This window comes from Neophocaena asiaeorientalis, unplaced genomic scaffold (assembly GCF_003031525.2).
Source record: "Neophocaena asiaeorientalis asiaeorientalis breed wild unplaced genomic scaffold, Neophocaena_asiaeorientalis_V1.1 scaffold147, whole genome shotgun sequence".
NCBI lineage: Eukaryota > Metazoa > Chordata > Mammalia > Artiodactyla > Phocoenidae > Neophocaena > Neophocaena asiaeorientalis.
Window position 1 is genome coordinate 8,364,857 of NW_020173758.1, and position 19,070 is coordinate 8,383,926.

Consider the following 19,070-nt stretch of genomic DNA (forward strand, 5'->3'; position numbering starts at 1 on the left):
TATGTATATATAGAAAATATATAGTTAAAGATTTGCTTAATTTTCAAATCTCACAGAACCTCATAATGAAATATAAAGGCTACCAGAAAAGCCATGTAAGTTTGACTCTCAATCCGAAAAATAAAATATTAATGTCAATATTGAGATTTATCATTGCAATATTTATGCAGAGTATCTAGAATGTAGGGAAGTATTATATCACCAAAGAGTTCTTTATGGCAAATAAAATGTAAATTATAGTCCTCAGAATTTAATACAATAGAATATATCATTATGTAGTCTCATAAAAAGTATGAGATTATTCACTTAAAAGTAAAAATTACATCAAAAATACTATCTCAGAGATATAGAAAAATAAAGCTAGTATAATTTCCTTTTTTCATAAATAATTCTCATTAATAGCATAAATCTGAATGATATTTATTAGGTAATTTTGGGCCATATGATTTTGACGAGGTTCAATTAAATATTTTATCTTGCTACTTTTGAATTTCATAAATAACTTGTTTGCTATAACATAGTGAATCTAGATGATAGAACAATATTGAATAATAAGTAGTGTTACATAAAGTCATGTGAAGGAAAAATGTGGCTAAATGATTAATTTAGTGATTGTTAACTAAAATAAAATGTCCAATAACCATAATATTTTTGTGTTCTTAAACAATGAGTATATACTATCATTAGGGGGTGCATATAATCTGGGATCAGAATATTACTATGTTCATAGATCTGAGCAAAAGATGAATGAATTTGGGTATATAAATAAACATCTTGAATCAAGATAACCATTTTTGGAAAATGATTATTTTGGACTAGATGAAACATGAAATCGGTTCCTACCCTAAAATGTTATTATTCTAAATTATGTATTTGCATGTAAAGTCTCACTCAGTTAATTTGCCTCACTGGGACACATGTTATATAAATTTTTAATAACTAAAATGATTCAGGTATTCCTCATACCAGGTGTAACAGGAATTTAACAGTTAAACTGAATTGTATATTTATTTTTTCATAATCAGAATATATGCATAGTATGAAATTCAGGAAGATTGTTCTATTTGTACCTGTATGTACTTAAACATTTTCATAGAAAGGACTGGAAAAGGTTAAGATATAATATTTTAACCATAATTAAGTTTGAAAATGTAAATAGCCACTAAACCAACTAAGACTATATTTTCTCAAAATATTTGTGTCATAAAAATGCATGATTATTGGTCAGATGGAGTAAATTCTAATTGTAGCATTTGATGATACAGTTGTTACTTTAGAGGATTCTCCTCCTCACAGAAGGGTCATGTTGTGAATACCCTTAATCACAACATTTTGAGAAGCTTGCTCAATCCCAGGAGGAATCAAGAAAATGATAGCAGCCAATTCAGTTTGATCAATTTAGCATTTGCATGAAGCAAAGAGTCATGCAAAACCTGAATTGACATTAATTTTAAATGAACTGTTTTTAGTAATAGTGAGCCAATTCTATTGTTTCTCTTACCTCAGTAAAATAATAAAAATGTCAAACTTTTCAGAGGTTATAGATTCTTCCAGAGTGAAATATACCAAGAAATATTACATATTTTAAAAATTTAATGCTGTCTATGAGCATTACCTCATTTGGTCCAGATGCACGCCTAGGAGCTTCTGTTTGGTAACTTTCTGTTCCATAGTTGTATTCTTGAAAATCATCAACAATATTTGCCTAATGGTAAATTCAAAAGAAAAGCAATTAGTAAAAATGTAAGGTAATCCAAAATCTATGGAAATCATGATTTAACTGGGGTATCGTATTAGCCAAATGAGTATTTATCTAGTTGGGTTAGGACAATGACTCATCATCAGAGATCTTCCAGCTTATCTAGGAGAGATCTTGATTGCTTTTTCTTTGCTACATTTACCCCTAGCTTGGCTTTTGCTGCTGCTTGATAACTTTTCTTCTTCTTGGTTGCAAATTTTTCAGATTTAGGGGGTGTAAACTTTTTGGACTTTTTCTTTGAGTTAGTGGCCACTGTCTTCGTCTTCATTTTGAAATTGAATTTCTTTTTCTGTAAAATGTGGTGAAAGATGGAATGGAAAACATAAATGGAATGGAAAACATAAATTAAATGAAAAGGGAAATAAAGAGCATGGATGAAAGGAAGGATAAGCAAAGCAAACCAGGCATCATTCCTTCAGGACAGCTACTGTCAAATAAAAATCACAGTTATCAGGTCATAGAAATCAGATGAATGAAAGACTTATGATAAGTTTGAGGAAAAGTGGACATAAGGAACCACAGGATGACAAACAGCAGGACACCATACACAAAGGCGCTACTTTGCTTTTACCTCGGTTTGCACTACTGTCTCTTCAGTTACAGTGGGAGTCTCTGTTACACTTTCAGCCTCTTTATATTCTGCTTCCCCATACTCATAGTCATATTCCATTATATCCTCAGGTGCATACTACATCGCAAAGGAAAAAATATCAGGCAATTTTGTTAGTTGCAGGTAATACTATTAACAAAGTGGTAATCATGTTCTTAACTTTTACTAGTAAAAGTTAAGAGACAAGTAAATACTGTTATTTAAATATTACTTCGTGTTACAAGAAGTAATACTGTCTTATACAGAGTATAATAACAGTGACAAAGCAGGTTTTCTAACAGCAGAATAGTGGTTAGGATTGTGAGGAAATTAAAAGTTTAGAATATTAATTCAAACTTTTAATTGTTGAATATTAATTCAAACATAGCAATTACATACTTGGACATAGTTGTTAAATAGTCACGTTAATTTTGATTTGTAAAAATTGCTACATAAGCCTCCTTTATCTTACAGCAATTTCAATGGGTACTTTTTTTTCCCATTAAACTACATGTTTAAAAATAAATGTATGGAAAGTAGTCTTCCCAAGTATGAAAGAATTTTCATATCTATTATGAGATGGAAAGGGGAGAGAAACGAAAGGGACAGAGGAACATGAAATGAGTCTATATTTTATTTGGAATACTGGAACCGATGTAAAAATACAATCTAAAGTTTATTCAGAAATAACTAATTTGCTATAGACTTACTTAAGATCAAAATGAGCACAGAATACTTGTGAACCATTAAAAGATTCAAAATTAGATCTGTTTATAATTAATACATTTCAGTTTTACAAATACTGCATTTTTTCTATTGAAAAAAGAGCATAACACTTAGATACCTTAAACCATGTAAATGTAATTCAAACTGAAAAATGGAATACTAGATTATTCTGTATTTTAAAAAAAATTTAGGAGAAAGAGGTATGTTCTCAGTAGAGGGATGTGCAATACAATCATTAATATTGTAAATAACATGCTTGCTCACCTTCAGAGCCAAACACCTCTATCAAAATTTTAATTTTTAATCACCAACATAGGTATTGTGAAACATATATTAATTATTGGTTTTAATTAAAATAACTGTAATCCATTAAAATCATATATAACAAAAGATATTAAGCAGCAAACTCAACAAGCTAAAACTCATACATATTTATATATTATTTATAATATATATTTATGTATAGGTATATATATATTTATGTATATACACACATATATTTATTATGTATAATATACATTTATATATATGTATACATATATTTATTATGTATAATACATATTTATGTGTGTATATATACATATATACCTATGTGTGTGTGTGTGTGTGTGTGTGTGTGTGTGTGTATATATATATATATATACATATATATATGCTAAAAGCAACCTATTTGAAATTCCCTAAGTATTATATTTGGTCACATTTTCATTATATCCCAACTGGACCTCTCTTGGTATTTTCAAATTGACAAAATATCTCTTTTAATGTGCCAGAAAAATAACTCTTCACCACATGTCTTTTGGAGAACTGTGATCACTGTGCTTTCTAATTTTAAAGCTCTATTAGATATAGCAATGCAAATGAGTGCAAATTTCACAAAGACATATAATGAGACATGTTCAAAACTGACCCCCTGGCAATATTGTATATCTGGCCCTTAATGAAATACCCTCACTAGAGGACACTTTTCTAGATGGTTCAGCTGAAGGTCATATCAATATATATAGACATACTTTCAGTGTTTATGATTGTCAAAACTTCAATTTGATTAAATTAATTGAAATTGATTCATAATTTTACCTATCCAGTAATAGTTTAATTATCATTGAATATACATTTCAAAGACTTCAACAAATCTTCATTCTAGTTAGAATTTGAGTAGAATTTGTTAAAATAGAAGAATGCATATATAACTTTTTGAACATTTGTGTTTCTTCATGACTCTGCAAGCAAGATATAATGCCAACTATCTCTAGTAAAGGTAAAGTATGTATTAATCAATAGCATCATTAAATAAAACAATTAAATACTGAATTTAGATACATATTAAAATAATTAATGGAAACTGAATATTGTCTAATGAATAGTTTTTTTCCGTATAGTCACACATGTTGGAATAAGAAATAGTGGATTTATATAATTACTAGCTGGCAGCTTGAAATTAAAACATGAAAAAAGATTAGCCAGGCTAATTTATGCTTTAGAGTTTTAAAATTAAGCAGACTTTTCAGAATCCTATGCATCTATGATGAATTGTAAAAACATAAGACAATATATAAAGGCATGAAGGACTGTAAAAATGGACAATTTAAATGCATCTTAAATGAGGCCTGGTATTCAAAGCACCAATTACCTTTACTATCTTTATATCATGTTTTTTTTCCTTATAGGAGGAAACCTTTTCCAACCTCCATAATTCTCTCCTCTAAACTTTTTCCACATGGAGATCAACCAGACTAGCTGTGGTCGTGGAATAATGAAGGCAGTAACATGCTTACCTGCTTAGGCACTAAAGCACATCTTTTTCTTAGAGCCATTCAGGAGTCAGTGAAAAGAATCACTGCTTCTCTTCTTATTTCTTTATCTAAACAACATGCCCCTTCTGGTGGGTATTGATATACTTAGGACTTTGCTGGTCTACACGAAGCTTTACAACCTATTTTTGGAGATGATTCTCCCTTCTTACTATGGAATTTGGGGGTGTCTCAAAGACAGGTAAAGAAGAGAGAACTACTTGTAATCAATCAGATGTATATATGCAAAAAGACGTGCAGTGATGGAAAGATTTCACCTATGATCTGTGAGTTGCCTAGCATAAGTTATAGTATGTGAGGAGAAAGGGTCTTCTAGAAATGTCGTCTTTTCTTATTCAGTTTGTTAGAAAAATAGTGGCATAAGTAAATACCTGAACGTCTTTGAGAACTAGAATATATGATAAATATTGAGTGCAAAAAATATTAAGGTAAGAAATTTCTTTATAAAATATTGTTTTTCCCTTGCTTCTTCTTTTTCCATCCTTTATATATATATTTAAAAAGAAGAACATCAATTGCCTAGTGTATAAAGGGCATTGTAGTCTGTGTAGCACATTAAGAAAGAACCATATGTAGATTTAACATCTAATTTCTTATTAAGATATAAGGATAATTTAACACGATGGTTTAATACAAAACCATCATAATTTTAATATTAGTTACTTTGCTATATAAATGGTATTGTGGAGGTTCACATAGAATAACAGTTTGATATTACCACTATGTTTAAATCTATCTTCATTTTACATTTCACTCTATGATGATGATGCGATACTGTGCCAAACACATAAAAAATGTAATCTTAACAATGAATTAAAATATGTTATTTAGAGGCTATGAACTATACAAAATCACAAGTTGAATAAAACACATTTGAGTTAATTTATAAAATAAATTGACATATTTATTAATCCAAATCAGAATAATAAATATGCAATTTTGCAAATTTATTAATTATAAATTAAGTAATATAAAGTGCAACATGTATGTTTGATGCTCTATTTTGCACTTTATGTTCTTTATTCACTGGTAACATTGCATTCCTATTTTGTATAGGTAAAACATCTGTAGTACAATTATTAAAATGCATATTTGTAATATAATGATGTATTAATGGCTATAGTTCAAAAGTAATATAAGGATGGCTTGCTAATTCTGTTAACCAGGTGTTTTTCATACTAGTATATAATAGTTATCTTATTATTGAAGTATCAATGTAATTTAGTACTGGGGGAAAAAGTGAGAGCTGATTCCTCAAAAAAACTTTTCATTGTGACATACTCAACATAGAAACTGTAAGAAATGCTATTATTGCATCACCCAACCAGATTTTCATGAAGCTTTTATTATAGCAGCATGCTCTTTTCCTTATCAGTTGCTTCCAGTAAAAACAAGTTTGATTTATCAACAGAATGTTAAATTTATGAATCAACAACTAAGGTCAAAAAGGGAAAGTCTACTTCTAAATGAATTTAAGACAAAAATGGTTAAAAATATTATTTTGCTTTAAAATAACTCTGCTTACCTGATGTAATAGCATTAAAACATGGAAATAAAACACCTCAAGGTGATATAATAAGAATGCATACCTTCCTTCTTCCAAAGATCAGAGCCATATCTGTTACTAAAAAGAACAAGACTTATCTTTCTTAAAACAAGAGCAAAATAAATCTCACCCATCTTGAACACCCATACTAAATGTTATAAATTTTAATATTGAATCACCACATAATCCCTAAGATATAAAAACACTAAAACCTGATGGATAGTTTACCTATCTTCTTGGAATTCACAGACTGTTTTAATAAATCATGAGGGAATTCACAGACTGTTTTAATAAATCATGAGGTAATAAAAAGAATGAAGTGCTTGAGAACTGTGAAAGAAGCAAACACAAATATCCAAGTAATTTCTCTTTTTTCTCTCATATTTGCTTTCCTGTTAGCTTCTTAAGACTTTATCCTGTTTTAAAAAAACATTAATATTAAGTCATGGAAAAGATCAGTGCAACAGAATTCACTATCATACCTTAAAAAGGAAAGTAATGTCAAAAAATATATTTCAAGCACTTAAATGGTAAAATCCAAATTGAATTATCATGCAGAAATAACAGTAAATTAAAATTAAGAGATAAGATCCTAACCTATTATAAATAGTAGAACTCAAAAGATGGTATCTAATAGTATTTTAATAGTCAAGAAGAAAGCTATTTGAGTTATTTTCAAACATAAGGACAGTCTTGATGTCTTTAAACTTCCACCCTCACCTTCTAAAATTTAGAACTCTTCACCTTGAGAAAAAAATAAAAATATAGCTTTGCTGCTAACTAAAGACTCAATTCCTTCCAGTATTTGCTTTCTAATTTCCAGAAAATTCACATTAAAGAATTTTACCTAAAAATCTGCATAAAGCATACACTGTACTATATTTTTTTGCTTTTTGGGATATTCAAGTCTGACAAAATTGCTATGGCTAACTTAAATGTACTTATTTTTGGTCTGAGAGAGAATAGAGTCAAATTTCATTATGGTGAATTTTCTTGCAAAAATAGCATGGAAGAATGGTTTCACATCCAAGTTTCAAATAAAAGTGACATAATATTAATCAAAGAATATGAATATTTAGTTATGGCAATCAGTTCATAATGCTTTTCATTTCATTGCTCTCTGTATCAAATCTTATGCAAGAAAAAGAAAACTTACATATCAATATAGCATAGCCTTACAGAAATGGAAAAAAAAAATCCCTCTAAATATTCAACTCAGCCTGACAACTTTAAAATAGCACTAAAGTCCCTTTCTCATCTGCATGAATTGCCAAAGGCCTGAGGATATGGCAAGTACGCCAGAAAATAGTTACCCTTGTCTTGAGGCTGTTTTAATTAATGAAATGCTAAGGACAAAATATATCTTTGAGAAATTATCTTTTTTCTCATCTCCCCCCAAATAAAATATGCTCCTCTACACAGTATATGTGAAGTATCTGTATTTTTAAGAAATTATGTAACAAAATACTTAAGATGGAAACAAACACCAAAAATCTTCTTCAAATCACATATTCTTAGAAATATTAAAACACTATAAATACAAGGTAAAGTTTAATTAAAAGTGAATAAATGGAGGTGAGCCTCCAAACTGCAAACCTATGTCCTTACCATTGGAATGAGAAAACCTGCCCTTGACCTTACGGTCCTCACCTCATCGATCTGGGGTTCCTGAGCCTGAGAAGCCTTGGGTGCTGAGGAATCACAGTCTGGACTGTAATGCTCACAGTAGTCATACGCTGCTTTGGGGTCACCTATGATCAACAACTGCTGGATGTCCCCCTGCCAAGAAACAAACATGGTTATGTAGTCAGTATATTTGAATACACATATATCCAGAACAAGATTTATCCAAGACACAGTGTAGTTCATCTTTAAATATGAGAAGAAATCGCTTATATTTCAATGTTAAAAACAGTCCTATAGGATTGAGAGAGAAATTCACACCTGTTTAACAAATCAGATCTTCTGCTATATTGTGGTTCAGAGAATCTACAGTATATTCATCTGTTTGCTAAAACTTGGTTTTACTGCATTCACAGTTTACTCTGTGTGGAATAGACAAATGAAATGTGAATAATAAGCTAATAAAAAAGTAAATAAGATTTTAAAACTATAAATATATAAAACTGTAATGTATTTCCAATATTAAATAATGGAAGAGTTCGATTGAATTATTTTTTAAGCAAGTTTATACAAGAATTTTTAAATGAAAATATAGATCCAACTATTGAGTTCTGTTAGAGAACTGAATATCAAAAGAAATTTCTACTTACAAATATGAATGAGAAATGCAGAGACCAGAAAAATCCAAATTAAAAAGCGAGTTTGGCATATTTTTGTTAAAAATGGAGCATCTAAGCGTACATCAAACTCACTTATTTAGAAATCTGAAAAATTTTAATAAAAAATAAACATTAGAAATAATTAATAGGGTTATCTAAAGAGTTTTAGTTCCAGGAGGTTCTGGAAACTGTGTAAACAAGAGGAAGATCAAATATTTTGCTCTCAAACCCATCTGAATATTTCCACATGGGTCTAATTTGACATGAAACTAGTTTGATATAAATCTATGGGTCATGACCATATTAATTCAGAATTATATTCAGTCCTAGAAGAATGTCTGGGTTAATATCCATTTGACTTGGTGATTCAAGTCCCTGTAAGTCTGAGCTCATGAGTCTGATTCACAGAACTCCTGATATCATTTTGAATAATTTCAAAGTTACTTCAGCTTTCTCTACGTCTGATTAACATAAGCTATTTAGAGCCTGATGAAAATTTTAGAAGTCTCTAACATTGAGTTAGAGAGCAGGAAAGAATTCATAGCACTTTTATACCACAATATTCATTTATTCATTTATTCATCAACAAATGTGGATTGAGAAAGTACTATACACAAGACATTGAACATAGTATCACTGGAGATGGAAACATAAATTTGATGTAATCCTTGCCCTTGGAGAGTGCAATATAGTGGTTAAGATTTAAAACTGTAATAAAATGGAGAATAAAATTTATAACTTGAAAAGATATAGCAGACTCTTGTGAAAAGTGCCAAGAAAAGAAATAAATTATTTAGTTCTAGCTGGCAATCCTTTATTGAATACTGTGGTTCCTATCTTTGGTGTGATAGTTATTTCTATTTGCATTGCTCTTTCTTCTGTCTAAAAAGCACTGTATATTCTTACTCTTAAAATTAGCATTTATGCTAATGGATCATAAATCTATATTTTCATTCATATCACTTTACTGAGATATAATTTACATATAGAATTTATTCCTTTAAAGTGGACAATTCAGTGTTTCTTAGTTCATTCACAGAGTTTTCCATCTATCACCAATATCTAATTTCAGGAAATTGTTGTCACTCCTAAAAGAAACACCATAACCAATGGCAGTCACACCTTATCTCTTCCTTTGCTAGCCCCTGGTAACCACTAAACATTTCATATAAATGGAATCATACATCATGAGGCCTTTTGTGACTAGTTTTTTTCATTTGTCGTGTTTTCAAAGTTTACCCATGTTTTAACATGTATCAGTACTGCATTCCTTTTTTGAAATAACAACTTTCTGTATGAACCTACTATTGAATACATTTTGTCTATCTAGTCAGCTGTTACTAGCTATTTGAGTTGTCTCAACTTAGTAGATATTTTGCTATTTGTTTTTTATATGTCATTCCTTTTTTGTTACTCTTACTCTCTTATTTTGTGCTATCTTCTTTTGTGCTAAATAGATATTTACTAGTGAACAATTTTAATGATTTTGTTTCTTTTACTATATTTTAGAGTTCTTGTTTTAGTGATTACCTTGGGGATTACAATTATCTTAATTTATAACATTTTTCAGATTAATATCAACTTAATATCAGCACTATACAAAAATTTGTTTCTGTATAATTCTATTCCCTTTTCCCCTGCTTTGTAATAATATAGTTATACAAATTACATCTTTATACAATATAAGCCATCAACACAGTTCTATAAATTTTGCTTTATGCAATTGTATTTTAAAACAGATAAGAGAAGGAAAGTGCTATAAACAACAACAACAAAAATTTGTACTGTTTTTATATATACTTATGTTGGTAATTTTACCAGTGTTTTTTTATTTCTCTGTGTGAATTTGAGTTACTGTCCAATGTCCTTTCATTTCAATCTAAAAGATTCCTTTTTATTTCTGGTAAGGCAGCTCTACTTTTGATACGTTATCTGTTTTTCATAAATCTGGGAATGTCAATTTCTTCTTTGTTTTTTGAAAGATAGTTTTGCAGGATATAGCATTTTTGGTTGACAATCTTTTTCTTCCAGAACTTGGAATATGTCAACCACTGTTTTCTGGCCTCTATGAAATCTGACAAAAAATTAGCTGTTAATCTTAATAAGACTGTCTTTTATATTATGAGTTATTTTATTATTGATGCTTTGAAGATTCTTTCTTTGTCTTTTGACTGACTATAATACTTTACAAGTTTATCTTGCAGTTTCTTGAGATTCTCAGATATATAGATTAATGTGTTTCATCAAAATTGGGAAGGTTTTGGTAATTATTTTTGGAATATGCTTTGTACCTCCTTCCTTTCCACTCTTTTTGGGACTCATTATTATGTCTATGTTGCTATGCTTGATGGTGTCCCACAGATCTTTGATGCTCTGTAAACTTTTTGCAAGTTTATTCTTTCTTTTCTTCATACTGAGTAATCTCAATTGATTTTCAACTCCCAATCTATTTTGTTCTTTTTTAAGACATTCTACATTTATTTATCTCTATTTGATAAGGCATCATTCTCATACATTCATGTAGTTGTTAAGCTGTGGCTTCCTTTAGTTTTGTTTTTTTGTTTTTTTTTAACATACTCATAATTGCTGATTTAAAGTCTTTGTCTGGTAAGTCCAATGTCTGCATGTCTTCAAGGACAGTTCCTATAGATTTGTTTTTCCTTTGTATGGTACATAATTTCCTGATTCTTTGCCTGTCTCATAATTTTTTGTTGACAGCTGCACATCTTAAATGTCACCTGTGGAGACTGGATTCCATTGCCCCCTCCCCTCAATGCTTGTTGTTATTTTGTTTGTGGTTGTTTTTGCTGCTTGTCTGGTGACCTGTTTAAGTAATTATATAAGTCAATTTTCTTTGTTTCCTGTGTCCACTGAGGTATCTGCTCAGTTAGATTAGTGATGAGCAAATGATTGGGCAGAGAATTCCTTAAAAATCTCTCACTATTTGCCAAGAGACTTTGAGTATGTATTTGTGTGTGAGCATGCCTATAATATTCCAACAGTTTACAACTCTGCCTTAGATCTCATTTCTTGCTATGCAGATCCTCAAGGTCAGTAATATTTGAGATATTAGGGTCTCTTCAGGTCTTTCCTGGACATGCACACAGGCCTCCTAGATCTCCAAGAATATATTGAAGTTCCTCAGTGACCTTTATAGACATCTCATTTCCAAACTTTTTATTTTTAGTGTCTTTGTCTGATCCTTGTTTGCTCAATATCCTAACAGTTAAATGAACACCGCCAACTACTTGCTAAAGATCTGCATCTAGAATGTCTCATTAGTAACAGAAAAATGACTAAAATTAAAATGTCAAAAACACACATCTGCCAATAAAAATTTCATTGACATGATACATTACAATGTTTAGTAATCCTTGAGATAAATTTTGTTGAATTCAGAAATTTCTCTACAATCAGATTTAACTGTATTTCTTCAGTTATTTAGTCATTTCATTCAACCATTCATTCAAAAAGTGCTTTGAAAGTGCATGTAGCATGTTAATATGTTCAGATAACACCCAAATAAGGAAACACCTATTTTATTTCCCAGTAAAACATGAAATAAAGCAGAATCAGCAAATACCCACTCACAAAATTATATGGCGTATAATGGTCATACTATTATTAGTGTTTCCAGCATCAAAATTATTTATTTTTATATGTTATGAGGCAGTACAATCAAACAAATTAGATTGTCTCTGAGATTTTCTTTTATTCTTTTTTGTAAATAGCTAGAATAGACTCTAATATTTAGCTTATGCCTACTGATTTTAAACATTCTCACAGCAAATGAACATAAGTTCTTAAAATTTATTGATAACGTTTCTCAAACACTAACTTATGAGTTTAGAACACTGAGTAGCCACAATTGAATTACTATAAATGAGTAATAACTAGTAACAGAGAAATTTGAATATTCTTCATTCTGTTGTTTAAAAAAATGCATCATTCAGTACCTCTTGTGTACTGTCATCACTGAGGGTTTCAATCAGAAATTCTGATTCTTGAATCACAGCCTTGCCATTAATTACTTGGAATTATGCAAGTCACTTACCCTAATTCATCATTTGTAAAATGAATGCATTTATTTATTTATTTTTGCGGTATGCGGGCCTCTCACTATTGTGGCCTCTCCCGTTGCGGAGCGCAGGCTCCGGACACACAGGCTCAGCGGTCATGCCTCAAGGGCCCAGCCGCTCTGCAGCATGTGGGATCTTCCCGGACCAGGGCACGAACCCGTGTCCCTGCATTGGCAGGCAGACTCTCAACCACTGTGCCACCAGGGAAGCCCAAAATGAATGCCTTTAGAGATCGTATCTAAGGTCCTCTTCAGAACTAAAAATTATAGAGTTCCACACTTAACTTATAGATAATATAATAAACCAAATGAAGCTTTTGCTGAAACACAAAAAATTGCCTATCTTATTACATATAGTATTTTTAACAGTATATCTTTTAGAAGAATACTGGTTTCCTGAGTACTTAACTATTCTAGTCAAGGCACTTCACTTCATTAAATGGAAGCCTGCCAACCTTTCCACAATAAATTCTTTTTTCAGGTGTTTGATATTCAGCCATTAAATATAGTACTACTGGAAAGAAACTGGAAAATTGTGTTAAAAACCTACAGTACTATTTTCCCCGGAAGACATTTTATTGTGTTTTATGTTAATCATATGACATGTTATGAAACAGTCTGTAGACAAACAAAGCATCCTGACAGCTTGAATGAACTATAAATATTTAGATTCAACAGTCATAAAAATTTGTACAGCTGGAAAAGGGTGAAGTTACCAAGTAAAATTGGCATCTGCTGTACACAACATATGAAAAAGACATCCTCCTCCTCTAATGCTCTACAAAGCCAAAATTAAAGTAGAGCTGAAATAATTACCTTGCTATCTACAGCTGTGTCAACTAGGTCTATACTATAGTATTTTTCTATAGACAGAATGAGTCTAGAGGAGGGAAGCAAAACAAATGCAAGAAAACTGAACAGAAACTATATATAAAGATGAGGTTCTTCTGAATGTCACATGCATTGCAAAAGGATCCAGCCACATTTTTTTCAAGACCAATTATATAAATAATAGCATATCCTCCTCTCAAAACTAAAATATAGTTCACATATTCTAACAATTTTTGTTTGTTATTTTTGTTTGTATATGCATATATATAGTAACTCTCTATAAGGCCTAGCTATTTCCGTTTTCTCTGCTATGAACGTAATTATATTATAATTCAGGAAATACACAAGTTAATACACATTTAGCTTTTTTGCATGTACAAGAAATCACATTTATTGAAAAAGTGTTGTACAAGAAATTGGTATATCTAAGGTCACATGTCAATGTGTCAATGCTAAGTGTCTGAATTTTCAGATTCAATTCTGCATCCTATGAAGTCAACCAGTGCTTGGTTGAAGTCAGTTCCCAGCCTGAGCATCCACTGAACTGTACAGCAACAGCAGCTGATTCCTGAGAATGAGCAATGAAAAACTGGGTTTTGATCAGCTGTCATGTTCAATTCCATGTGCCTGAATAAGGTAACCTGTGAATGAATTATGTGCTTCAAGCATAATAAGATCCCAAGAATGACAGAGGAAATTCAGACATAACCAAAACAGTTAAAGCAGAGGCTGGATCAATATACAACTATAATTGTTCAATAAACAGTTTGTTTTTAAACAGCTTATTTATAAACACTCTCTCTAATATCAACCTGGCAATTAGTAACTCTACAATCCTATAAGGCTTCTAATTCCACTATGAATCTTGGAAGATTTAAACTTTTAATATTAAAACTTGGGTGTTAGTTATATTCTAGGAGAATAACTTACTTTTAGTAATATCTGGAAAAGAAGACTCCAAGTATTTATTAACTATGTCTCACTGAATTTCAATGCTTTCTAGAGTTAGAAATTTCATCTCCCCTAAACCTGTTGTAAATCACATGCTGCAATTGCATTCTATAAAATCAGCTAGCCTCCAAATTTCCCGAAGCACATTCTTACCTCCATTAACTTTAACATGCAGGAATCTCAACGGGAATGAATGCTTTTATAAAATGCTTCTTGTTAAAATCTTGACTGTATGTTATAAGCAAATAGGAGTTAGGTTGATGAAGAAGATGGAGAGGGAAATAGTATTAAACAGGAAAACGGGGCTTCCCTGGTGGCACAGTGGTTGAGAATCTGCCTGCTAATGTAGGGGACACGGGTTCGAGCCCTGGTCTGGGAAGATCCCACATGCCGCGGAGCAACTAGGTCTGTGAGCCACAACTGCTGAGCCTGCGCGTCTGGAGCCTGTGCTCCACAACAAGAGAGGCTGCGACAGTGAGAGGCCCGTGCACTGTGATGAAGAGTGGCCCCCGCTTGCCACAACTAGAGAAAGCCCTCGCACAGAAACGAAGACCCAACACAGCCCTAAATAAATAAATAAATTAATTAATTAAAAGAAGAAAAAACAGGAAACCTCTTAAACAGAACTCTGGATGCATGAAACTGACAAAGTTGGAAAAGTACATATAGTGCTCTATAGTTGGAAGGAAGGCCCTATATGGTGATAATGAGCAGTGAGGGTTGAGGGATGAAAGAGATAAAGTAGAAGAAAGAAAAAGAACCAAGCAAGGAACCAATCTGAGAAAAGCTTTGTGTGTGAACTGAATTCTAAAAGTTACAGAATGTCATTCAAGGACTTTGAACCATGGAGCAAATCGATCAATGACGTATTTTAACAAAATTGCTATGACTACATAGGGAAGGATGATTTGAAAGCAGCTAGTTTGGAAGCATGAGAATCTTGCTTAGGAATCCATCACAGTTAAGCATTGGGAAATTTAACTCAGCAACAGCAGGAACGGAGTAGAGGATACATAGAGTTTATTAGAGAAAAACATGTGAGATTTGAGAACTGACTAGGTAATGATGATGGAGTGGGATGGGAATGGCAAGGAGAGAGGGAGGAAGTGCATTAGAGAAGAGTGGAAGTAGTTTCTGGTATGAGCAAGGGTGGAAGAAGAGTGGAAGTAGTTTCTGGTATAAGCAAGGGTAAGACGGAAAATCCATTTACTCAGTTGAGAAACAATAAAAAGGAAAAATTGGGGATTAACCTTTCACAACCTATGAAGTGAAATGATAACTAATTTTTTTCTAGAAAAATCTTTTTTTTTTTTTTTAAGAAACTTGCCTTTATTTACTTTTGAATTGTACTCCTCTATGTGCCAACTGTCAGGTTATATCACTGAGACCAAACTAAGTTATAAGCATCAATAAGAATCAGCAGAAATTTTCCCTTTAGCTGGACAGCCCATACCTCTTTCTGTAGCAATTTATACCCATTTTTTCACTGGTAATCAAAGACAAAATGAACTTGTCTAGACTTAGTGTTATGGGATGACCTGTGTGCCCCAAATTCTTATGTTTAAGTTCTTAGCCTCAGAACCTGACTATATTTGGAGATGGGACCTATAAAGACAGAAGTAAGATTAAATGAAATCTTTATGGAGGGCCCTAATCCAATATGACTGGTCTTTTTATAAGAAGAGGAGATTAGGACACAGACACCACAATGCGAAGGTCATGTGAAGACACAAGGAGAAGATGACTATCTACAAGCTAAGGTGAAAGGCCTCAAAAGAAATCAACCTTGCTAACATCTTGCTCTCAGACTTCAAGCATCTGGAACTGTGAAAATATTAATTTCTGTTGTTTAAGACACAGTATGTGGTATTTGGTTATGGCAGCCCTAGCAAACAAGTACAGACTGATAAATACTAGTTTGTTTTTATTTATATCTTGCAAGTATTATCTTTATAGCAGAATAAAGAAGAGCACTTCAAAACAAGTATTTTTGTTTGTTTGTAACATGAGTAATCTCTAACTATGTCCAGGATCTGATATTAAGTAGATGCTGTGGAAATATTGACTGATTTAATTTGGCAAGCAGCTAGAACTCAGGGTAATCATACACCCGACAGTATCATCATGTGTAAATATCCCTCAGGCATTAGAGGTAGTAGAAAGTGAGAATGATAAATAAATATTTGTCTCCAAGTATAAATAAAGAATTTGAAGGGAACAAATTTTTAAGTAAACTTACCAGAGTTTTAAAGATCTTTATCAAATTAAATTATGCTAGAGGTCATAGTGAGTTTAAACAACAATTTATATGATTTTTTTAAAAATGCAATTTCATTACACTAGTAAAAAAGTTAAAACAATTCCTTGTTGTATCAACTCCATATTAATGAAATTATATCCTAATTCTACTTCATTTCAACAATGAAAAGAAAATAGGAATAGAAAAGTGTTTTATCATTTTTATATATAATATAAAAATATATATATAATCAGAATAATACATTTTTTGGATTCTATACTTCATTTTATCTATTCATAGTAATATAAATCAAAAGTAAAACAACATACTTGGTTCTTTCTTGATTTAAGAAAAGACATGCAAAATTAAATTACAAATCATAAAAAAATACTGAGATGATCCTCAGATTACAAAAAGACTCTTCATTTCAAATGTTCATTAAATAATGAACATTTAAAATATGAATAATCAAAATTTGATTTTCCTCCCAAAATAAAGTCATCTGATACTTTTTACAAACATCTTTTGTTCAAAATAATATAACTGAAGATAACATTTAAAATCTAAAAAGAGGATTTTAAAACAAAATGGAAATCATTTGAGACCTTATCTTTAAAAATTAACTTGAGAAAAAAATATTATTTGTATGAAAAAAATATTATGTATCATTTAATATTTTAAGCTTGTATTTTAACACAGACTCAAAGAACAAATTCATATAAGTAATATCAGCATAAAGGTCAAATATGACCTTTGCAAGCAGGTATGACTTTCACTGCCTGTCACACAAAGTTAACTGCAGAATTTGACATTTACTTTATATTTCATAGCCTTGACTTGACAGTAAATTTTGAATTTATTTTAAAGTAATTATCATCTTTTGAATATGAAAAGAAGTGATAGACTCTTCATCATTTCATAGAGTTTAACAGTTGAACTGGCACATTTACTCTTTTAACACAAGCAAATAAACTGTATCATTTCTTTCCACATATCTGTTTAGCATCATCATTTTTATTGCCTTTTTTTTTTTTTTTTTTGCTGTACGCGGGCCTCTCATTGTGTGGCCTCTCCCGTTGCGGAGCACGGGCTCCAGAGGCGCAGGCTCAGCGGCCATGGCTCACGGGCCAAGCCGCTCCGCGGCATGTGGGATCTTCCCGGACCAGGGCACAAACCCGTGTCCCCTGCATCGGCAGGCGGACTCTCAACCACTGCGCCACCAGGGAAGTCCGTTATTGCCTATTTTTAAGTCTAGAGAAAATATCAGTGGATGAAAAGAAGTCATTGGTAGTAGCATTTTTATACATTTATTATTCTAGTTCTACATGCAATGATACTGTCCCAGAAGTAATATTGTCCAGTAATTACTGTCCCAGTAATAGGTCCTAGAAATAATATTTTTAAATACTTCCTTATTTCTACTCTGTTGCACTCCTCTACTATAATAAATGATACATTTCTTTAGTGAATTGAAGTTTTATTAAATCAAAATTTGGCCATTTTATGAAATATATAAGCCTAAGAGGATTTTAAAAGTATGCATATACATTATAAAGTAACTGATATACCTTTTACTCTTTTTTTAATTTTGAAAAAAATGTTTTTTTAGTACCAATGTGAAAACTTCTTTGCTCACTACAGAATGTAGTCAAACTGTATATATGTCTACTGAACAGTGAAAGATGGGGGTCATGCTCTCAAATTTGAAAGCCAGAATTCCCTATTGAAATGGGAGTATTTGCAAAGAACTATACTTTTGAAGGAAAAAAAAAAAGCAAACCTGTTACACAGCATTCCTAATTCCGGGAGGCACTTCATGCCTTACAATTTTAAGACAAGCTATATTTTTCCCCCAAACAAAATATTTTCTTAAAAAAGAAAACAGCAGAAGTAACACATAATTTTATTAACAGGCACAGATACATTATAAGTCAGATAATAAATGTATTTCTTCTATAACTTTTAGTGGTAACTTACACAGAAATTTGACAGCCAGATAACTTTCAGAATCCTTTCCCCTGGTTGTCTATCAATCAGTCATCTATCCATTTAGTCAACACATATTTATTGAGGCAAAGTAACATGCTGACACTATAGATAGGCAAAAGAAAAATAAAGAGGGAAATCAGACCCAGATCCTACTCTCAGATAGCATATAACCTGGTAAGGGAGATTAATTATACACAGACATGATATATAAGAAACATATTTCTTTTGTACTTACTATATTCCAATTATGAAAAAAAATAAATTGG

At 31.4% G+C, this 19,070-nt stretch overlaps 1 protein-coding gene across 1 annotated transcript in view; it reads right to left on the reverse strand.

The window, feature by feature from the left end:
* Positions 1-19,070, reverse strand: part of COL11A1 (collagen type XI alpha 1 chain) — a 195,933-nt gene that overhangs the window by 122,701 nt on the left and 54,162 nt on the right. The window contains exons 6-8 of the mRNA XM_024751257.1: positions 8,085-8,213; positions 2,331-2,447; positions 1,616-1,705 (exon numbers count right to left, since the gene is read on the reverse strand). Coding sequence (XP_024607025.1) covers positions 1,616-1,705; positions 2,331-2,447; positions 8,085-8,213 — 336 coding nt within the window. The remainder of the gene's footprint in view (positions 1-1,615; positions 1,706-2,330; positions 2,448-8,084; positions 8,214-19,070) is intronic.